This window comes from Leuciscus leuciscus (genome assembly GCF_965113295.1).
Source record: "Leuciscus leuciscus genome assembly, chromosome: 22".
In the NCBI taxonomy this organism is placed as follows: Eukaryota; Metazoa; Chordata; class Actinopteri; order Cypriniformes; family Leuciscidae; genus Leuciscus; species Leuciscus leuciscus.
The window spans coordinates 21,613,277-21,637,812 of NC_138746.1; the positions used below are offsets into that span (position 1 = coordinate 21,613,277).

Here is a 24,536-nt window from a genome sequence, read left to right on the forward strand (position 1 = left end):
ATGCCCAAACACAATTCACCACCCTAATCTTCCTAAACTAAACATTGACAAAATTCAGTGGCACATTTATTCAATGGCATATATATAAGTTTTAGACATTTTAATGATAAAAACAACAACACATCAAGCGATGACAAAGTTGGGAAAAATAAAATGCTGAAAATTAAGTCTTTCCTAATTTTCCATACAGTATTTTCAAGTGATCTATCTATGTAAATGATTTGGCAACTATCCACTCTCCCCCTCATAAAGAAGTTGTTTTAAAGAATGTTATGTTAAAAAATATTATAGGGGAAAAATACTATGGAAGTCGATGGCTACCGTCAACTGTCTGGTCACCAACATTCTTTAAAATATCTTATTTTGTGTTCAACAAAAGAAAGAAACCTTTACAGGTTGGGAACGACTTGAGGGTGAGTAAATGATGACACCATTTACATTTTTGGGTGAATTATCCCTTTAAGACTGTTCATAACTGTTTAAGTCAGTTATATAAAAAGTATATTAGTCTAATTGGATATCCCAAAGTAAGACTGATTACAACCAACTACTGCTAGTTGATCAAACTAGTTCTTAAGACAGTTTTATATACAACTGGCTATCTTCTCATCACGCGTCGAATGAACCAATTCTACTACAGTGAAGATTTAGTTCATGAATATTAATCCAGTAACGTGACATTTGCCTAATACGCCTACGTGATTGGCTGCACAACACAAATCCTTTCATAGAGAAGGCTTGGTTCATTAATATTAACTTGAAAACGTTACTGGACGCTCCGGGAGGGTTACTAAGCAACGTCTACAGGACCTCATTAATATTTATAATGTAAGCCCTCGCTTTAGTATCAGGATTCGTCGGTTCTCCTGCAGGCTGAGGGAAAGGTATGTTGAGCAAGCCGTGGACGCTACCAACGTCAGCTGCAGAGGGGTGGTCTTTCGTACACGCTTGGTTAAATGTAAACACCTCGATCGCACAAAGATTTCACAACCGCTGCGTTGCTTTTAAAAATTTAGGGAAAGAGACACCGTGTAACAGACGCGTTTCCGGCCGATTCCTTTTGTGTTTGTCACCCCTCCTACACACGGTTGGGAAATTCCCTCCACATGTATAGTGATTTGTGAGTGTTGGGGAGCCCGATGGGGTTGAGTTCGCAGCTCGGGATTATGTGCTAGACTGGCGAGCGCTGTAGAGGAATCAAAGCAAGAGTTACATGGAAGAAGGTGTGTTTGGGAATACTTTGGGAATACGCAGAACTAATGCCACCAAAAAGGTGAGTTTTGATATTTTAACTTTATTATTTCATCTTTATGGCGGTCAGGATGTACAGAGGGTTTAGTCTCCTTGCATTTCCCAAATAACTTATTCTACGTGGCAGCGCTGGCCCGCAAAATCACGCACGCACACACGCACACGCGCGCGCGCGCACACACACACTAGATTCGATGGAGCTTGACCAAAACACAGCAGTGTGTTTGCACTCCTCTTTGTAAATTTACCATGGTAACGAACCATAGTTTACACCAAGAAGCCAGCTACTACTAAGTTAATGTTACTATAGTAAAACTGTGGTAACTTGGCATTAGCCACCGCTTTCAGAGATGTTTCACAGCAAAGTGACACGATTCTAAAAGCATTGTTTCTCTATGGTAACGTTAGTTGATATTGCTTGTAGTATTTTGAGGCAAACTATGATTACCATGTTAATTTTTGTAAGGGCTTTTTAAAGCTCAAATCAGTCTACTTCTAGACCATAATATGGCATCCACTGACCACTGGCTATTTTGGGAGTAATGTGTTGGTACTTGGGTTGGTTTATAGCACCCAGTCAGCCCAACGCGGTAATGTGGAGTTTGGCCAAGTTAAGGTCTGCTGTAATAAGAACCATTGGCTGTGTCTCAAAACCTGATGTGTTGCCCACCACCTAGACTGCGTTTTGGAGCATCCTTGGCATGCTTACTTCCGTATGGGATCTGAGACCCAGATAAATGTTTTATTTCTCAGAAATATTCTTAATATTAAAATATTGGCTATTGATATTGAATTTTGCGAGAACATTTAATGTTTCAGAAAATATCTTAAACATCTTATGTAAGTTTGGGATTTCACATATTAAACATGAATACATGAAGACATTTTTTTTTTTGCGTGATTGGTGTACATTGGAAGAGGTAATTTTTTTTTTAATATATATATATTTTATTATTTATTATATTTTTCAACAGTGTGTTCAAATTTACCCCAAAATAAATAGAAGGGTTAGCCTATTACTATGCTGGGTAGCAATCACTTAGGCTGATTGTCATAATTTTATATGTACAACATGGGGACCCCGAACAATCAGGAAGTGATCTCAGTCTCAACAGAACATGCAGGTTAAATGCATCACAATAAGACATGAATCGGAAAAATTTATTCTTATTTTCCCTCTCTCTCCTCGTCTCTTCTGGATTCAGGAATGTTCACAATTTCCTCTTTGCGGTCAGGGCGGGTTTAATATTAGCCCAGTGCAACTCTACACCGACCGGGATTTAAGGGTCTCACGTTTATCCTCTCTTGTGTTACAGTGATTTTCTATAAGCACTGAAAATCTTTAATGCGCTTTACACATTGATAGGTTTGTAAGGTTGAACTGTAGGCCTCTGAAACGGCAATCATTCTGTTTACCACCAGGGGGATCGTTTCCATTGGCCCCTTGACAATAACTCATTGAGAGATAAGATTAAAAACATTTTGAGCTGTTGATCAATTGTATATTTGACTTAGCCTATAGTTTAATGTTGCTTCTTTAATCTCCGGACTGAAACGGTTTAAGTATTCAATGATCACCCATAATTCATTCAAGTTTATGATCACTTTGTCATTTGAATCTCAAATTGTTTGTGATTTTACCCAGAGTAGCATTCCATCCTGCCAGCCAAACGTGTCAAATCAACTTCGTCATTTAAGATTCGTCAGTGTGTTTAGTTAGATGCGGGTTTGTCTGAGTCTGTCTGTAGTCACATCCTGTGTGTGTTCTCATGCCGTGCCCTGAAGAATAATGAGGTCTAGTTTTGCCGGGCATAATGTTAAATTTGCCTTGTGTGTTTGTTTGTGGTGGTTTGGTGACAGGAAGTATTTTCTGCTCTCCTTTGTTTCTTTTCCTTTCCTTTTTTTTTAACCTCAGGATGTTTTCTTTGCTGAGCTGCCCTTCATTTGTGCGTGTGTTTGTGGGTGTGTTCGTCGTATTTGCCAGAAGGCAGCTAGAATAGATGTTCAAAAAAAGAATTCTCCCCAGAGAGTAAAGATTCCTCTGCCTTCTCTGGTGTAACTTGTCTGTTGTGTGCAAACCGCTGAGTGATTACGCGATTCTGGAGAAAATGGCTCATCTAATTACGTTGACTTGGAAATGTCTCTAAAAATACTTGGTCACCATGAAGTCAAAATGGACAATTCAATTTTTTTTTATGGAATATTTCTTTTAAATGATCATTAACAAATCTTACACATTATAATTGAACAAAATAACTGCCCCTCCTCTTGCAGTGACATCTCATCTCCTCTCTGATGAGGTGTTTAATGGCATGAGGGCGGGACAACCTGTCAATCACATGATGTCGCAGCAATAGCAATCTGACCCAACAATCCAGTTAGTTCCCGATGGACAAAATCAAGTCTGGCCCTACATTTTTTTTCTTTTTTGAGAAGCCGTTTCACGTCTAAATAGAAAAGAAGAATATCAGCAAAATAATTGGTCTTTTCATTTAATGGAATTAAATCATTAAAGGATTAAAAGGGATTGATGGGAATAGAGAAATTTAAGAACGGTAAATTAAGTTCTAGGTCTAATTATGAAGTAATCAATTTAAACTATTTGCAGATAATGTTTTATTTTAAAATATGCATGCATTTACTCTTATTTTTATGTCTGTGTTGAAAACGCAAAACGTTCTTTGTCTTGTCACATTCAGTTATGAATTACATGAATCATGTAAATGATAGGGTTTGCTCTATCTAAAGATTTTCTTAGTCGACTGTTTGTCGTTCATTTAAGCCATTAGTTGATTAGTCGGAGGAGAAATACTAAACCATAATAATGAGTATTTAAAATATAAATGAAGCTCTCCAGTGCGCGCATAAAGCAGTGATACCGGCAAACATTGCACTAACTTTTCTGAGATCAGAACGCACACAAAATAAATAACCTATAATATAATTAACCACATTGAAAACATCATTTAATGAAAATATTTTCCAAATGTAGGACATAAATATAAATTATAAACAAACAAAATAAATCTACAGCAAACTGAAACACTGAAATATCAGTGTAAACAAGTTATCTTTACCCAACAACCACTTCCTTAACCAACACAAAATAGGTGTAATTTTAAAGCTTAATTTTAGTGTAATTTTAAAGCTTAGAAGCTTGGCTTTACAGTGAATATAGGGAATATGACCATCACTTAACAACAATTTGCAGATATATTAGAAGTGCTTTATTTTCATAGTGTGAAAAAATAACTGCTTTACCTGAAAATGTGATCTGTAAATTGTTAAAAATAAATTGTTGAAAAGGTCTCAACTAGCAGAATACAATAAGGATATTTGTTTCAGTCAGAGACCAAACTATAGCCAACCAAGTAGCTTAAGTATTTGAATGAAAAAGCGCTGCCACCACACGTGTAATGTTTTTGTGGCACATTTTGGTTTGTAACTTCGAAACATTAGTAAACCATAGTAGATCACACATCTTCATTTAGAGCAGCTGGTCTCAGATGAGACCAAACACAACATAAAACATTGGAGTGACATGACATGCTGCTTGGCTAAAGCTATAGGACTTCCGGGATCATGACGCAGTGTTTTCCAACGTCATTTGAAAGTTCAACCAATGGAAACTTGTGTATCGTGAGGGACGATGTGTAGAGAGTAGAGACCAGTCAGACACTGTTTGGAGTGTGATCTGGGGCCAGTTGCATAAACTTAGCCACTATGTGTTAAGACTGTAGCTTAAGAACTAATTTGACCGCTAGAAATTAGTCAAGAGGTAACCAGTCTTACTTTTCTGATTCAAATGAGACAGATCAACCTTTTTATGTAACTGACTTTAAAAAGTAAGCACCAGTCTTGAAGAAAAAAAAAATAGATGGCTAACTTTTAAGACTAGTCTAAGCAGTTTATGCAACCGGCCCCTGAGCTCAGATTGACAGCTCTTAATTTACCATAAGCCATAGAATAGGAGCACACAGCTGAAACAGCGCTGGGAGATCATAGAGCATAAAACGTTGTGTTGGAAATCGCACTCGTCTTCTGTGAACAATTTGGGCATTTCTAATTATTGGTGGGACTTGTCCCCCTTAATTGCCTATAGTGGTTACGGCCCTGAACATAAAGGTTGCAGCCGGGTTGAATCTAGATAGGCCACCTAAATAGTGCTGTTGAGAAAGACATTAAAATCCAGGTTAATAATAGTTTTTTTCTAAAAAAAGGTCATGCTCCGTATGCACCTACGTGAGCATGACTTCATGATCTCACTCTTCATGAACATGCTGTGTGATTGAAGAAACTGTATCTCCCACCTGACCTGACATGTTTTTTTTTTTTTTGTTTTTTTACATTTTAAAGAAAGCATGCACTTTGATTGGCTGTCTCAGTTGCAGTGTAGGAGTGGTTAAGATGGATTAGTTTCCCGGCTCGCTTGGATGGGTTAAGCTGACACTGCTATTGTTTGTAGGTTTGTTGTTATTGCATGTGCAGCATCCTTGTCCTTTTAATGTGGTGTGTATGTAGTTCTTTGTGTTGCCTTGCCTCTCCAACAGCTGTGTTAACATCATCCTTGTGTCAGAGTATGTTGTCTAAAAGCTCTATTTGAATGTATTACTGTAACACATTAGTCTCTGTGTAAAGACTCATTTAATATTATTAATGAACTTGAAAAGAATTTGTATCGGTTGAAAAATGGTTATACGTAATAACAGTGAAGATAGAGGCTGTATAAAAAATTTGGCTATACTATACTAGTGTTGTCACGGTACCAAAATTTCAGTATTCGGTACCGATACCAGTGAAAATCCACGGTTCTCGGTACCAATTTCGGTACCAAAGCTTAATTTAGATTAAATTTACATAATTATATTAAAGTGTAGGCTATATCACAAAGATGGAAACTGTAGTATTAAAAACACTTTACATAAGATTCCATTTGTTAGATAACATTAGATAAAATGACCTAACAAAAAAAAACAATAGTTATATACTGTCGCAATTATTCTCCTTTAGGGGTTAATTTAAAAATACATTTTTAAAATCAAAAGTTAACATTATTTCTGTTAACATTATTTAATGCACAATGAATGAAGTGAACAAACATGACCAATCAAGTGTTTTGTATTAAATAAAATTCACAAACATTAATTAATGTTGTAAAAATATATTGTTCACTCAATGTGTTATGTTAGATAACGCATTAAGTGATGTTAATGAATGGTATCTTATTGTAGCATCACCAAACTATACAGGAGATAAAATATGTTTTATTTGACTTGACTATACTTTTATTTAATCCAAAACTGTATTCATATTTAACTTTAAAAGGGCTTTTTAAACCTGCTAAGAGTTATCCAGCCAAGAATAAGACTAGAACTGCTTTTCTGACGGACTGATATTAATGACGGCTTTTTATTTCACATCTCCATAAATATATCTAGTAGTAAAGCTAATGCAAGGGCTAGAAATCAATTAATAGGCCTATGTCACACTTCCTCGTCGTCATAGAGAGCGCAGTTCGCACAAGCGTTTGTACTCCCGTCAGTCCCGTGGCGTCTGTCGTTGCTATACATCCGTGAACGCACATGGAAAAGCGAGCGCGCCGCTTCTATTATGAGCGCGCTTGCCGCGCGCCATTTGAAATAACGTATCTGCAGTGCACGCGAAAAAACATCAGCACCACATCAGCAGCAGCACCGCCGATCGCCATCAGCGCTTTTATGAAGAGGACGCAACTGCACGCGCTTCGGGCATGCACGCGCATCAAGTACCGGGTTTGAGAAAACCTGGTACCGTGACGTTTAAAAAAAATGTGTACCGACTTGGTACCGAAGTACCGGGTCTTTTGACAACACTATACTATACTTTAGGTTCAGTGTCTTGCTTAAAGGTACTGTTTTGGTGCCTAATATCCAGATTCAGCCCGCAGCTTTTGTGTTTAATACATCATTAACTTTTTAGCTTTTAAAGATGTTTTTAAGTCAAAGTAATCTGATGATCCATATACTGAGTCACTTTATCACACAGCGCTGTAGTGTGTGGATGGCTTAAAAACAACCTGAAACCATAAAGCTTTTGTATATGATATTCTAAATCTTTTAAAAGGTAATTTGTTATTGATGGCAAAGATAAATTTTTAGCACCCATTCTCCAGTTTCACAAGATCCTTGTCAAATCATTCTAATATGCTGATTTGGTGCTCAGAAAACATTATCATCAACGTTGAAAACCGTTGTGCTGCTTAATATTTTGGTGGAAACCGAGATACATTTTGTCAGGATTATTTGATGAATATAGAGTTCAAAACAACAGCATTTATTTAAAATAGAAACATTTTGTAACATTATGATTGATTGTCTTTACTGTCACTTTTGATCTATTTAATACATCCTCGCTGAATAAAAGTAGTATTCATTTCTTTAAAAAAAACAAAAAACAACGGTAGTGTACATGACATAGATTGAGATGTTTATGAGGACTAAGTATGTCTTTTATTTTGTCTTTTAAAGTTTTAATTAAAAAAGCATATTAATGCTCAAAGACACACACACAAAATTACTCTATGATCTTTTTTCAGTAATTATTCTGACAGGTGTGGTTTAAAATGGTTTAACCTGAAATTAGGTCATATTGAAAGTCATCTATGCGTTTACTCAATCCACGGTTGATCTAGACAAAGATCTTATGGTTACGTTTTACTACAATGTAAAAAATGTTACTGTTGTTTACTTACTGATATTTAGGCTACTCTCCATTTCCAGCCATGTGCAAAGCATGCTGGGAACTAACAATTGTTTCTAAATAAAACCGCAGAATTGAGCTAATTCTCTTAAAATAAATAGGTAGCCTTATTATTTCCTTGATTTTATCAGTTCCTCAATTCAAGCCTCAAAACTGTTTCTGTTTCCTTAAAACATTTTGGAAAATGTATCTCTTGGTTTTATTAGTGAAATGTTCTCAATATTTTCAATAAAACACTGAACCACAATTTTCTTAATAAAATATACACAATATTTTTAATGATCACCTTCATTTAAAAAAAAATGAAAATAATAAGACTCATCATTTTTTACAGTGACTGGTTATATTATAAAAAGACATTTGTGTAGTTAGTTACAAAGCATAGTACAATTCAAAAAATATTTTTTCTATATCTGGTCCATTTTACTTTTATTTTATTTTATTTGCGCTAAATTTAATTTGGAAGAGGATTACTGCTGGATTATTGCGAAACATATTGCATATTTAAAACATTACTACTATTCCCAATGGCAAAAAGTGTCCCAATTTATCAACCTGAATTTACCCTATAAGTAATAACAGTTAAGCTGTATCATAGTTGGCAGAAAACATAAGTGTATCAAATGACCTCAAGTTGGACTATTTACACCTGCATAGACTGACTCCTGACTCCTTTTTTTATCCTTTATTATTTTGGATTAATGCCAAAGTCTTTCCGTATCTTTTGTGTTATGTTTAAGTAGAACAAATCTGCTTTCCTCAATGATTTTTCTACAATGAATTTAATAACAGGTGTACTACAGATTCAGATGATGTAAGACCAACTACTCCTCTGGTTGTGTCTTCTGCTGTGGCATGAAGGAACAGTTCAGTGCATGTGAAAAGGGGAATGTGTCTGGGATTAGAATCACACTAAATAACTGTGGACCAACAGTGTCTGAGCAGGTCCGGACATGCGGATTCCACCTATCGGTGGCATTTCCTTACCACTCATTCTACCATGCTTGCTTAGTTGCTTTGTTTGTTGCTAGATCTTTCTTAGTAAATTTTCCACCACTTTTCTAGAAGGGCTTTCTGTCTGCATTGGTTCTAAATGTTTCCTTTCCAAGAGGTAAAAGCGCTGTGGATGATGTAAGACTGCTTGTAAAAGCTAAACCCCAGCACTTCAGCAGTCGTCTTTTAAGATAAGGTAAGATTTGATCCCTTGAGGCAAAACGAGCTTTTACAGCGGGATGACAGGGATGACAGGCGTAACATAGACCTTAATACTGTAGCAAATTATAACAGTCTGTGACGGGAACCTTTATACTTATGTGGGTTTTATTTGTCTCAGAAAAAATCCAGGAAGTTTCTCCTTCCTTTCAGCAAAGAAATGGCGCACATAACGTCACGCATAACGTCACACATCCTGACAAACTGTGGAATCATGCAATCCTCTCTTCCATTCTGTTTTCATCCTACTTAGCAATGCCAGATTAATATGGCCTCAAAATGTAACTTTGATGAGTCAAGTCATATATTATATGATTTTATGGCTGTTCTTGAGCCGTTTGCCTGCTTGGCTTCAACTATTAGTGCATGCAATGTTTCTAGAAACCTGTTAAAGTCGATCCCTTATGAACTCCTAACTATAATATGAAAAGCCAAAATCCACGTCATTGTCATCTGATGTATGCATATGAACATTACACATCTGAATTAAGTGCAGCAGAGTGTGTGTGTGTGTGTGTGTGTGTGTGTGTGTGTGTGAGAGAGAGAGAGAGAGAGAATCAAAGGCCTCTATTGTTGGAATGAGAAGCAGATGTTGGGTGGAATTCTCCTGACTGCTGCACATTTTCCTTTTCTCTCTGTCTCTCTCTCATGCAAAGTCTTCTCGCTACTCCATTTTGCATTTTGCCTGATTTTTTTCAAAATAATATACTTACATTTTTTCTTTTATTATTACAATAGAAAAAGCTTTAATAAAGTCCAGCCAAGAGAGCTGAGATGTAGCTCTAGCAGTGTATGCAGTTCCACAAACTACAAAGAATATTTTAATATCAATTAGTGGAGCAATATGGCAGCATACTTAACGTTGTTAAAGAAAATAATTTAAATCTACGTTTGAAGTAATGAGGTTAATTTATTCTGCTGTAAAACTAAACCCAGGACTAAACTGACTTTCATATAGTTGATTTTTATTTTCTGACCTATTTTATAGATAGAGTGAGGTTTAAGGCAATCCATTCTTGATATGTTAAGCTTACATTCAAACATATGTCAACTTGATCATAGTAAGTATATTTCTGCAAATGTTGATTTATATACACAAATATGTTTGAAAATAACATGTAATATTCCTTTTAATTTGATATGGCGTATTTTTAGTAATTTTTAGTAATTGCTCGTATCACAGATACTGATGGAGACAGAGATGGTGAGATGACAGTCTTTTAGTGTTTCATGTCTGTGTAGGCAGATGTCCCAAAATATCTTAAATCACTGAGCAGGTGGATTTTATGTCCCAAAATATTTAAAATCACTGAGAGAGTTGTTGAATCCTAACATGAGTTAAAGTTTGTGACATCAGGTAAGAACTAAGATTAATAACATAATATTTAAGCTAAATTAATATTGTATTTGTGTTTGTCAAGTTACCTTTATTTTATAGCACTTCATACAATACAGATTGTTTCAAATAAGCTTTTACTGTGATCAACAGACAAATAATTCAATAATGCAAACATAGTTCAATTCGGCTGTAATGCAGCTCTAAAAAAAAAAAGAAAGAAAAAGTGTTATTGTTCAGTCAATTCAGTGTTTTTTTCAGTTCCATTGTAAAGATCATCAATTATTAAATGAGTTCAATTCTGCTTTAAAGCAGCTCTGCAGAAAACAGTGATGTCATCATCCAGTTCAGTTCTTGTCAAATAGTGTCAGTGCAGTCAGATCAATAATATTGAATATCGTTTGCCATGTTGTTATGCAGAATGTTTTTAATATTGTTATGGACTGTTTAATCTACAAAAAGAGAAAATGAAATGATTTCAACACTTATCAATATTACATGTCTGTGCGTTTATTTGATAAGCAGCCATGTAATAAGAGGGATAATGTACAGTTATCGTGAACAGTAACTTTAATGTTTATATAAGCTTTATGACCAGCTGACAGTACATTATACTTGACAAAAGATGCTGTAATGCTCAAAATGAGTAATAAAATGACAGAAAGAAGTGACAAATTTGTAGTGCACCATATTTTCTACCCAGATATAAATGCAGAGTACAGAATGTGAGTTTTGTCGTGTGGAATGTACATGTACACACAACTGTCCATCACTATCAAAAACAGCTTTCCTTGTTTTCTGTTTTGCGAATAAAAAGAGATTTATCTCGTCTTATGTGTTCCCTTCAAGATCCAGCAAATTATAGCTGTGTAATGTTTCAGTGAAATATTTGGAGAGCTGCCTGCCAGTATGCATGATGTTTCTAGTTGTACGCCTGTTAAAGTAATTTATTTTTGTCTTTCTATCTTTTTCAGAGTCTGACGGTGGATCTGCTGTGTGTTTGTGTGGTGTGACTGTGTTGATGCAGGAGAAACTGTTGGTTTGAAACAGTTGTGAGGTTTAAGTTCTCTGGTCGCAGGATCGCGTGCATGGTCTTTTTTTTTTTTTATGTGTGTGTGTCTAAATTATCTAAACCCATTGTGACTGGGAGGTGCTCAGGGGTGGAGCTCCAGTGAGGGGCACGAATCTACAGGCTGCAGCCTCTTAAAGATGAACAAACTGACTTTCCACAATAACAAGATGATGCAGGACCGCCGGTGTGTGTGTGTGTTCCTCCCGAATGATGAAACGCTCAACGTAATAGTCAGTGTAAGTACAACTCCATGCACTCAATGACACACACACCAGTGGCGATTGCACGCTTCTCCCATGATTTCATAAAAAATGTGGCAATTACAATTATCTTTATCTATTTGAATCATATGCAAAGATTGTTTTTGATAGACAACATGCTCTAAACATGTCATTTAGGGTCCCGGTCCGATGTTGCATCCCGCAAGGAGCATTCTGAGCTCACTATTAAATATTGTAAAAATACAGCACTAATTTTTGTTGTTGAGTAATTTCATGGTTTAATAGAGTTTGAGAAGCTGCTTTTTTGAGTACTAAATAATATAAACAAAATTCCATTGAAAAGTGAAACCTGTTCCGCCACTGAAAAACACACACTATATCCTCCCTTTCTCTGTAATACGGGTGATCTCTCATACTTTCTCTGTTCTTCTCTCTCAGGTTAAGACTGTGTGTCAGGAGTTGTTGGTGCAGGTCTGTGATCTGCTGAGACTGAAGGACTGTCATCTGTTTGGCCTCAGTGTTATTCAGAGTAAGACACACACAACTACACACACACACATACACACTTATGATTAATCAGCTGTTTTCCTCATGAGAACCAAAAAATGTCCCCACAAGGTCAAAGATTTCTGATATTGCCATCCTTGGGGTTTCAGGTCTGTTGTATCACTCTGTGTTGTGTCTTTATTCTCTTCATAAAATAATTTCAACTCAAATAATAATGTTTTTTCTCCATTTATTCCTTTAATTATAAAATTTTGGGGATAATATATGGTCTGGCAATTTTATTATTGCATTTTTTGCTTTGCATTGGGGTCTTGATCACCCTGTCAAGGTTTTTTTTGCTGTAATTAATCACTGGATGCTGTTTGTAATTTTCCCACATTATCCATTACATATATACACACACATTAAAGACCTAAATGCATGTGCGTTTCTGTGTATTTTAAGTGTGCTTTTTCTCCTAGATAATGAACACATATATATGGAGCTGGGACAGAAGCTGTCAAAATATTGTCCAAAAGAGTGGAAACGGGAAGCCAGCAAGGTATCATGCAAACAGTTTGATTTTCTTGGGGGAATTTTTGGTTGTTCTTGCACACTTTGACAGAATTCTTACCAACTGCAGGGAATTGACCAGTTTGGACCTCCAATGATCGTTCACTTCAGAGCACAGTATTATGTTGAAAATGGAAGACTTATCAGGTGAGACATCTACACATCTACACTGCCGTTCAAATGTTTGGGGTCAGTAAGATTCTTTAAGTACTCTTATTCAGCAAGCATGCATTGCGTTGATCAAAAGTGACAGCAAATACATTGTTACAAAAATTCTATTTCAGATTTATTCTTTTAAACTTTCTATTCATCAAAGAATTCTGGGAAGAAGTATTAAGGTTTCCACAAAAAAATATTACAACATTGATAATAATAAGAAATGTTTCTTAAGCACCAAATCAGCATATTAGAATGATTTCTGAAGGATCATGTGACACTGAAGACTCGAATAATGATGCTGAAAATTCAGCTTTACCATCACAGTAGTAAATTACATTTTATAATATATTACAATTGAAAACAATTATTGTATTGTAATAATGCTTCACAATATTACTGTTTTTACTTAATTTTTGATCAAATTAAATGCAGCCTTGGTGAACATAAGAGACTTCTTTCAAAAGCATAAATCGTACTGACCCCAAACTTTTTAAACATTCAAAATATCTATAGAAAAATGACTGAATTTGTTCTATATGTGTCTATCTGTTTTAGCGATCGCATGGCACGGTATTATTACTATTGGCAGTTGCGGAAGCAGGTACTGCAGTCTCAGTGCATCCAGAGAGAAGAGGCTTATTTCCTTCTGGCTGCATTTGCGCTGCAGGCTGACCTGGGAAACTTCAAACGGAACAAACACTTTGGTGCCTATTTTCAGCCGGAAGCTTATTTCCCCTCCTGGGTAAGTCTGCACAGCACCCCATTAAACTACTTCCTGATGAATCATTATGCTGATCAAGCTTGTTAAACGCGTGTTCGCTCCGACCGCCCTCTGTGTGTGGTTTATGGGCTGCACTGTGATGTCCCTAAATATTTCAGCATCATTGAATAGAGCTTTTTGTAGGAAAAAAACAAACATTTTATTTATCAGTGCATGTAGGGGATTGATGTTAAAAATAGTTGAAAGCTTTTAGAGAGAATCTTGGGTGCATTAGCTTCAGGCTTGCTGAGCTGTGCTATCATCTGGACACACATGGTGTGAGGCGCTCCTTCACTGCAGGATGGTGCAGTCAGAGATAGACTGTGCTGTAGAACTGGCAGATTACAGAGACTGCTGACAGCACTGTGCTGAGGATTCTTGTGTTCAGGGACATCACTGTAGCCAAGGCTGACAACTAGGACTAAATCTGCGGTATATTTGTATAAATCCAAATATATATATACACACACAATATATAAATTTTTTTTTTTACATTATTAAATTATAAATCTTTTTTGATCGTTTTGATCTCTAGTAGGCTATTCCATCGACATTTGCATTTAGCCTAAATATAGGCTACTATAAGATTGGAAGTGTATTTTCTTGCCCCTGAAATACATTCTGAAATATATTTTGGTAAATGAAGGTTTAAACTAAATACATTTACGTTGAGCTGCACTGTTACAACACATATTTAGCATATATTTAAAATATATTTTGGTTAAAAAAAAAAAAAAAAAATTCGTATGGGATGCTATAGGTAAGGTCACCTGCAATTGATGGGTGAACTGAGAAAATGTTATGTATGTATGCATGTGTGTGTGCATACACACTGTACATACATATATGAATGCAAAGTTCTGTCATGAAACTCTAGATGGCCAAGGCTAATAGGTCATTTAACTCAACCTGCTCGTAATCACATCATTATCTATAGGGCACAGCTGATTGTTTCTTGCTGTATCAGTAGCCCATGAGCTTGCGTGCTCAACCTTCAAATACCTTCAAATACTTAAAACGCGCTTTCAGAAACCCACTTTTCCTAGCTTGTCTTGCTCACAGCAGTGTGTCGTGTATGTATTGGCAGTAGCAAGTCCTGTACTTGCCCTGCTGCAGCAAAAACAGCAGCAACGTAGCAGATCTGTTCCGCACAGACCAAACATATCATTCTCAGACCCATTACCATACCAATCACCCAGTGACACTCATCACACACACACACACACACACACACACACACACACACACACACACACGTATATGTATATGTTTAATTTTGTTGTGTTCCTAACAAAGTTACTAAACTACTGGCAAGTAACTATTTTTTAAATGATTGTATTTTAATATTATGGAAATTAAAATCTTATAAAGTCATGGAAAACTAATAAATTATTTAGTTAATATACTTTTTTTTTTTATTATTTTGATCAGATGAAATATATTCTACTGTATTAAATGTCTAAGTGAGTGCAATCTCATGTCCAAAATGCAGTTATCAACCATACCGGAAAGTCACGTACCAGTGAATTTATCAGTCAAAAGGTGTGCTTTATTATTATTTTGGTTCTCTCTTTTCTAGGTAATTTCTAAGAGAGGATGTGACTATATTCTCCGTCATATTCCAAACATGCACAAAGAACAGTTTGCCCTTACAGCATCAGAGGCCCAGCTGAAGTACATAAAGGAAGCAGCGCTCTTGGACGACGTGACTGTTCATTATTACCGCCTTTACAAGGTCAGAGAAGAACTATTGACAGTTTGTGTAAGTGCACATGCAGTGTGATTTTGAACATAATGAAAATTTTTCTTTCTGTCAGGATAAGAAAGAGTTAGAGGCCTCTCTATCTCTGGGACTGACCTTACGTGGGATTCAGATTTTCCAGGTATGCTGTTTGAACACTTACTGAGTGAGATTGTACAGCAAACTGCAAGAAATACTGCTCTTTTCGAATATATATATATTGTGCATTTCTATGTTGTGATGGTTCAATTTGATTTTTTTTTTTTTAGAATGTGGGAACTGTCAGGCAACTCTTATATGATTTTCCCTGGACCAATGTGGGAAAACTGGTTTTTGTGGTCAGTATTACAGTACTTTATTAGTATGATTTAAATGTCAAGTGTATAATTCTGTGCTATTAGGGTCACTGTTTACATTTCAGATGAATCAACCTTTGACCCGTTTCCTTTCCACAGGGGAAGAGGTTTGAGATTCTTCCCGATGGTTTGCCTTCAGCCAGGAAGCTCATCTACTACACAGGCTGTCCTCTGCGTTCACGACACCTCCTGCAGCTGCTCAGCAACAGCCACAGATTGTATATGAACCTACAGCCTGTGCTGAAACAAGTTCGGCGACTAGAGGAAAATGAAGGTATCTTACAAATATGCACAATACGGTAACAGGAGTTAATAGTTGAAATGTAACAGAAGTTAATAGTTGAAATGTACATGAAATCTGTGATATACAGACAGATAAGGCAACCATAAGTTATTGGCATATACTGTACATATAAAATAAAACATAATTGATCTAGTTGAAAAACTTTCTAATTGGCAATAAACTGAAATAAGCTTAAGTTGAAGAACTAAAATTATTAACTGGAAATAAATACAATTTAAAAGCTAAAACTGAAATAAAATATTTATATAAAAAAATAACGAAATAGCTAAAAATGAAAGTAAAATGATCATGAAAACCAAAAATATAACAATAAATGCTAATTCAAAATAATAATCAAATTAAATAACACTGCAATTAACTGACTCAACACACGTGACACAAGATAATGAATATCAACAAAGTCATTCTCAGCAGCATGAATTTTTTTGTCATGAAATTATTATTGTTTTGTTTTGCAAAGGACCTGGAGTATATGGTTGACATTATTAAACTGTGTTCTCAGAAAAGAAGCAGTACAGGGAGTCGTATATCAGTGATGCTCTGGAGGCGGACATGGATCATTTGGAGCAGCGTTCACGTGCCAGCGGCAGCAGTGCTGGCAGCACGTCACGACCCAATCCCTTCTCACGACACTCCACCACAAGTCATGGCAGCTCCCGCACATCCGGCGTCGACACCGACAGTTTCCGAACCCCTACAAACACACCCCACCGACCGCTGAGAGCACACTCATCTTCCAACACCAGTCATGCCAGCACACACACGTCTGGCATCGAGAGCAGCAGCAAGGAGCACTGCCTGGATGAAGACGGTAGGAGACACAGTTAAATGGCTACTCAAAGACTCATTATATTAGTAATAACACTATTAATAATAAATGCTGTATGATTAAATGGCTGCATTGATCAAATCTTTGTTTGTGTTTTTCTTAAGAGATTGAGATGCTGGTTGATGATCCAAAAACGTGTGAAGATCTTCATGATTTAGAACTCAGCCAGGAACTATGTATCCACATTACAGAGGACATGCTGTCAGCACAGAACAACGGATGCTCCGGTATGCATACAGGTTATGTTATGTTAATAGTTTAGGCTTGATGCATTAACTTGAAAAAGTGACGGTTAAGAATCTGACATTGTTACAAAACTATTGTTTTAAATAAACGCTGTTCTTTTGAACTTTCTATTAATAAAAATAATGATCCATTTCCACAAACATATTAAGCAGCTCAACTGTTTTTAACACTGGTGCTCAAGAAACATTCCTTCTCATGATCAAATCAGCATATATATATATAGTATATAAGTAGTCAACATTTGAAGTGGATCAAAAAAGTTAATCAAAGTTGTCCTAAGACAACTTGATTGATTGTTCAAAATTCATGTTTAACTTTGATGAAAGGTTTTGATCCACTTCAAATGTTGACTACTGTGTGTGTGTGTGTGTGTGTGTGTGTGTGTGTGTATATATATATATATAGGGTACAACGGGGCTAAAGGCACTCCTTAAGAAAAAAACATTCCCAAAGTGTATGAATGCAGAAAAAATATATATGTTTGTATTGAACATTGATGGAGGAATAGATTTTCTGTGAAATAAATCATAAAAGTGGTTCATTTTGTTAAAAAAACGTATAAATATTTGAGGTGGCAAGGTGGGCTTTTTACTCCACACACGTGGCAAAAGGCACACAGTATTTATACAAATACTTTAGCTAAAATATGTTTTAATAATGTTCAAAACAATCACTTTAGCCAAGTTACACCAGTTTTCTGTTTATTTTGATAAGTAAAAAAATGCTTTTTTTGTTCAATAAATATACTGTCATTAAAATGTTAATATAACAATATATTTTAAAAATACAGAAACTAAATTTTTTTTTAAAGTAAAGATTCTGAAAGCACTTAATAATTTGATATAGATTCACAGTAGTAACAATAAATTATATTTTATCATATGATATGATTAATATCATATATTAAGTTGGGTGTCCATATTCATAATGAAACAATCATATTTAAAAAAAATATGATATTTACCATCTGAATCTAACCATGTCATGTCAACAAATGGAAAAGTCAGCCTGATATTTATTATCATGTTAATTACTGTGCCTTTCGCCCTGACAGCAGATGCGCCTTTTACCCCAAATACCATACTTTTACATATTCTTCCGTTATTGTTTATTTACCTTGAACAAAACTGAAAACCATTAAGTTGACCTTTGTCTCAAAATATAAATTTAATCGATTCTCATTATCTACTTAAATCTACAACATTTTAAAAAACATCAAATATTAGATCAAATTAGCACTGAATCAACTTTGCGCTGCTGCCTGCGATCGCGTCAAAGATCAGACAAATTTTCACGTGCATCTTGAAAAAAGGATGTTTTGGAAAGTGATGCGGTATGTTTTTGTGCCATCTAGTGGTTTAGAGGAAAATCAAATCAAAGGTGCCTTTTCCCCCACGGTGCCTTTAGCCCTGTTGTACCCTATATACTGTATATGCACAAACACACACCATGATGCAAATGATCGCAATGCAGAACAATGTGTTTAAAAAAAACGATGCGTTTTTGTGAGATTTACCCACAGAGCCAAGAATAGAATACAGAACACCTCTTTTAATTAGTGGGTTCAGGTAACGACCACACCTGTTGCTGACAGGTGTGTAAATACAAGCTGTGTCATCTCTGGAGGCATTAGCTTTAGATTTGAGTCAATCTGTGACCTTTCAGTGCCAAGTCAGTTTGTCAGTCAAATTCTTGCTGTCCTGGAACTTCCCAGTGTGAATGAAGGGCATGGCGGTATGATGATTTCCAGACCTGGAAAAGTCTTTGGACATTGATAAATTCCCCAAAGCAATGGCAATTTTTACAGTGCTAAGGAAATCACTGTTCAAAAAGTGTGAGAATCCAAATTCAATCAGTGTTTACTTGATTGAGAAAGGCTTGAAGGCAGTGGTGTTTTGATCAACTACTAATTTTGTTACTGTGCACCCTAGTCAAGTCACCTTTATTTATATAGTGCTTTTTACAATACAGATTGCATCAAAGCAGCTTCACAGCGATAACATGAAAATAATACAACAAAGTTTGTTTCTAGTCTGTAGTGAGAAAGAATGATTACGTTAATGATGTATGTGTATGTTGTATATTTGTTTGTGCTTTTCAGGGTTAGTGGTGAAGGAAGTCGGTTCTTCCACATCCAGCTCATCAGAGACCATAGTGAGAATGAGAGGCCAGAGCATCGAGTGTCTCCCTCAGGTGCAACTATACACACACACACACACACACACTCAATGCATAACAGCTGTTGAACGACACTGTCTCAAGTTCTCAACCACTGAAGTTAAACCGAGGACGTCAACTCTGCATTTTGAGCTGTATCATTCTTCTGTTGAGTAATTCTGTAATCTCTTTTAACAGTGCTGGTAACCCCACTTCCTCTTAACAGTATTTGTTTAGGGCAGCCTTACCCTACACCCAACAGCATTGTCGTTTCTCATCTGTGAATTCATGTGAGTGTACAGCTAACCGCTCTCTGAGATTTTAGGGTTAGTTGAGAGTTAGTGTAGTCGGTGATTTCTGTGTTTTAATGCGGCTTGTTGGTTTCCTACGTGCTGACGTTGGTTTTGTTGTCTTTGTTTTATTAGACGGCGATGGGCAGGAAGGGCCAGAGCTCCACAGACCGCCACAGCCAATCACTTGACGACGTTCGTCTGTTCCAGAGGAACTGTCAGGAGTGGGCGGAGCTTTGCCAGGACACCGCACATAGCTATACGTTCGGCTGCGAGCCAGACCTCGGGGACCCGGCCGGCTGTGGGTACCAGGGACTTGCGGATCAGTGCGCCGGGATCCGGGATAACCAGCACACGTTTCCCATCAAGAGAACCAGCAAGTATTTCTCTCTGGATCTGGACAGAGAAGATCTGACCACAGACCACATGACCACTGAAGCAGAACCAGAGTTCGTGGTGTAACGCAGAGAGCATTGAAAAGAGCCCCAGAACAAATTACAGGATGTTATTATTGAAGGGATAGTAAACGGAAAAACATAAATTATGTGATTAGTTACTTACTCTCACTTCGATACAAACCTGACGTTCTTTCCTCAGTGGAACACAAAAGGGGAAATTCAGATGACTCTGGTTGGTTGCATTTTTCCAAGCTGTTACGATGAAAAAGAATGCAAAAGCATCATAAAAGTAGACTTGTGTGCTATAGACCTTTTTTGAAAGAAATGAAAACTAGGCTGTAAAAGATCAAATGGATTGTACTCTTGTTTAACACCATTCAAAACACTACACCTATAAGTCCATAAAACAGTTTTGAAAGTTGTGAGTTTGATCTAGGTGTGCTCTAGGACAGCGCAATCTTTTACAGCCTCATTTTCATCTGTGTTAAATGTATAGTCCATCCAAAAATTATAGTTATGTCATCATTTACTCACCCTCATGTCATTTCAAACCTATATAGTTTCTTCAAAAAAAACATTCTTCAAAATATCTTCTTTTGTGTTCCACAGAAGAAAGCAATTTATACACATTTGGAATTACATGAGGGTGAACTGGTTATAATTTTTTAGGTGAACTGTCCTGTTATATTCAATATGGATATACCCCGACTAGGGTCTATAGTCATACGATAGCTTTTATGGATTTATGGTTGTATTTTTAGGAGTTTGACAGCCCTATCTACCATTTAATTTCATTGTATGGAAAAGAGCAGCATAAACAATCTGATAAATGACTCTTCTGTGTTCCACATAATAAAAAAAGTCATACAGGTTTGGAACGACATTATTGTGAGTAAACGATGACAGAATGTTTCATTTTTGGGTGAACTATCTATTTAAGGTCAATTAGTACGTGTGCGCGCGTGTGTATCCAAAACGAGCAAGAGAATCTGCACCATCCTAATGCCAAAATACTAAAATCTAGAAAAAGCTGCCTTACCAAAGTATCCAAAAATGTGTTTGTGTATGTATGTGTGTGCTGCCCTAAATAAACCCTCAGTGCCTTGACTTCACTATGCAGGTTCTCAGAACATAAAACTAAAGTTTCTGCACTCCTGTTTACTTCCACCCTCATCTCTAAGGAAACGCCCCAGTCTTGTCTCCCAGAATAACACTAAACCTAATGAGCTTTTTGGGATTGTGGCCACCGAATCATGTGAGCATCATAATCAGAGGGCCCTATGCCGGGGTGTGCCGCCCCGCAGGATAAATGACTGATGGGATTTCAAGCCGCCGCGGCTCTTGTTTAGAGACGTTTGCACACAGCTGATACTGATGCTGATCGGGTCAAGTCTTCCATAGACCTTCCTTTAGAGGTTCCCATTTTCTTTATCTGTCTGTTGACTGTTTATTTGTCTAACTGGAAGTTTGTCTTTATTATATAGTTTTATAAAGAATGACTGCTGTGTGTGTGTGTGTTTTAATGGTGTGTTGCCTGTCAGTATTAAGCTGTTAACGGGAGACAGTATTATAAACTTTATGTAAAGGTTGCAACATGCAATTCTTCCATCTAAACAAGAAAGAGAGTGTGTGTGAACAGTAGGGGAGGTAGACACGAAACATGAAGAATTTGCATAGATCAGTGCAGTTAGACATGGAAACCCACTTCTAGTTAAATGCTCCTCATTGCATGGGTGGTTTGAAAGGCTTTGAATGAACAGCACTTAAAAGCTCATGTGCATGTGGGTCTTGGTGTCATGACTTAGTGCGTTCAGCTGAACACTAGTACAGTACATATAGATGCCCTGAACTGTCTTCACATTCATCTCTCCTTCCCCTTTGAAAAGCAGCAGTGAATCTGAAATGGCCAAACTGTCTAATAATTTTGGTTGCTGTTGGATTTCATGGTGACTGAACACTTGCATCGGTTCTGCTTGCAGATAAGAGCCGATCACACATGGACTCCATGTATTGTTTACCCTTTATGTTTGCAGCTAGACTTTGTCCTTTCTGTGAAAGGAATTTCCTATGTGAAAATGAAATTGTTTTCCCCAGTTCCTTTGCAGACCCATTCGACTCTGTTCTCTCATTAAAGTGTATTCTGTGCCTTGCAGGTGCCAAAGTCCTCAAATGTTTGCAATAAAAGGTACCTTCATTTGTAATTAAATCTGTCCTGTATTTGTGTCCTGTTTTGTGTGCAGCATTTTGATGAAATGTACTTTATAAGTGCTCCATAACATCTCATGATTCGTTCCTTGTCTGATGATGTTTATGAATTACAACGTAATTACTATTGGTTACATCTGACACAATAGTTTCAAGTTTCCCATAATCCTCTTTAATTACCCTGATAAACAGTTCTTAAAATGACCAATTTATTGGTTATTAGTTTGCATAATTCATTTGTTGTTTTTGTTCGAAATACAAAAAATAATAATACGATTTTGGGATGTTCAGGTCACATTCCACCTCAAAATCAGAAGAAAGGACAGATCATTTTCATTATGAGATAATTAATTACATTTTATGTTGTCCAGTTGTATTTTTATCTCTCCAACTGAAGTGGCTCTCATGATGTCCAGGTCATGCCCCTCAGATCTGTGATGTCTCATCATATCTCTCCGGGTGTAAACTATGATAGAGAAACAGAAAACGCCACAAGCCTTCACTCTGCCAAGGTTGTGAAATGGCTCATCAAGGCCCCTCTGTTCTGGAGAAACAAAACACTTGGCAGATTTATCGTCTTTCAGGAATTCAGACCTTGGAAAGGAGGCAGAGAAACAGTATATTTCTCATATGTAGGCCTACAAGTTAAGGATGACAGATTGCAAAAATCTTTCTTATTAGGAAATAAGAATATACTAAATATAATATGTATAATATGGAATCTAATTCTTACATTTATTTTACGTGTCGCACAGCGACATGCATCATAAAGTAACTGACATTTGTGCTTGACGTTTGGCTAATTCAAAAGAAGTTATGTTAGTGTGAAATAAACAATTGATTAATTTATCAAATTTGTTTTTTTAGTAAAATATCCAAATCTAAATGATTGTCTTTTGTGTTGTATTTCCCTGTAGGACTAACTAGTTGTGTCAGAATTTCCTTGTTTTTAATGATAGCCTAGTAATGGCAGAACATGAGCCTATCTTTGGTGTTGGATAGGCTTTTGTCTATGGATATGGATATGTCTTTTATTCTGGAAGAGTTGATGGTATACCCTGCTGGAACATAAGTTCTAGGTCTTTGTATAGGCCTACTACATGTTTGTTACATTAGCACAAGTTAATGTTTCTCTAAAACAGAAATATAATGCACTTGTTTACATGCTGGTTTAGTGTTTGTTTTTCAGTTCACACGAGACAGAAAGCGAACTCGCTGTCGCCATGGAACCGGAAAATACAATTCTGTGATATACATTTGCCCTTTGCCACATTCAAATTATTATAATTTTTTTCTTATTGGAAACATGTTTAGACCTACACTAAATTGTACGATTGTTTTTGTTTCAATATGTGTACACCGTCGGTAAATCTGTACGATTTATTTGTTTTGAAAAAAGTCCCTTATGCTCATCTTGACTGTATTTAATCAAAAACAGTAATATGTCGAAATATTAGACCTGTTTCAATTTAAAAATAACTGTTGTGTTTTGTAATATATTTAAAATGTAATTTATCCCTGTGATGGCAAAGCTGAATTGTCATTCTAATCTTTATAGTAAGAAGGAATGTTTCTTGAGCGCCAATGTCAACAGTTGTGCTGCTTAATATTTTTGGTGACAGCTAGCTTTTTGATGTATATAAAGTTCAAAAGAACAGCTTTCCATTTAAGCCCACCGGCAACTATAGTTGCCGCAGTGAATAGTTGTCATTTTCCTTTTGTAAGTATTTTTCTAGATGTTATCCTTGTTCTATGTCTCAATACATGCAAGCAAACAACCAAATAAAGGATTTCAAGAAAAAAAAAAAAAAGGTATTCACTTGCTTCCTGTCACATGAGGCTGTCAACTTCCTACCCCTACTTCCAGGAAGCATGGCGAAGGCAAACTCTCCCAAAGAGAGGCCATTTTCATGTTACTAATAAGTATTTTTTTTATTGACATATATATATCTACATAATCATGAAGGTCTCTGGAATCATCCAAACAAAAAAATCTTACAAGAGATATATAGTTTTTTGTATACTTAGTCAAAAGTCCAAATGGCAACTATAGTTGCCGGTGGGCAAATGCCTTGTAAGTACATAGAGACCCCAGGCATCAAAATGTAATTTTGTAACAATATATATATATATATATATATATATATTAAACAAATGTAATTTTACTACGTTTATTAATGTTTTTACTCCACATTTGGAAAT

General features: G+C 36.2%; 1 protein-coding gene and 1 long non-coding RNA gene across 5 annotated transcripts; one reads left to right on the forward strand and one right to left on the reverse strand.

Annotated features, from left to right (window-relative positions):
- The first annotated feature begins 897 nt into the window (after positions 1-897).
- frmd6 (FERM domain containing 6) lies at positions 898-24,145 on the forward strand. 4 transcript variants are annotated; one of them, XM_082153872.1, is made up of 15 exons: positions 898-1,273; positions 11,512-11,845; positions 12,269-12,359; positions 12,799-12,878; positions 12,960-13,036; positions 13,604-13,790; positions 15,388-15,543; positions 15,626-15,691; positions 15,819-15,887; positions 16,005-16,179; positions 16,712-17,020; positions 17,143-17,265; positions 19,386-19,477; positions 19,668-19,731; positions 19,867-20,066. In XM_082153872.1, exons 2-15 carry the CDS (start codon positions 11,747-11,749, stop codon positions 19,920-19,922), a joined length of 1,644 nt encoding a protein of 547 aa, XP_082009998.1. In that variant the 5' UTR covers positions 898-1,273; positions 11,512-11,746; the 3' UTR covers positions 19,923-20,066. The 4 variants fall into 4 exon arrangements, 3 of the variants coding, with proteins under 3 accessions (XP_082009998.1, XP_082009996.1, XP_082009997.1); XR_014201581.1 differs by having other exon boundaries at positions 900-1,273; positions 19,640-19,731; positions 19,867-19,884; XM_082153870.1 differs by lacking the exon at positions 19,668-19,731 and having other exon boundaries at positions 901-1,273; positions 19,867-24,145.
- LOC309486529 lies at positions 2,193-8,259 on the reverse strand. Its single transcript, XR_014201582.1, has 2 exons — positions 7,102-8,259; positions 2,193-5,989 (listed from the first exon to the last, which is right to left on the reverse strand). It is a non-coding gene; the product is annotated as an uncharacterized lncRNA (long non-coding RNA).
- Positions 24,146-24,536: the final 391 nt, after the last annotated feature.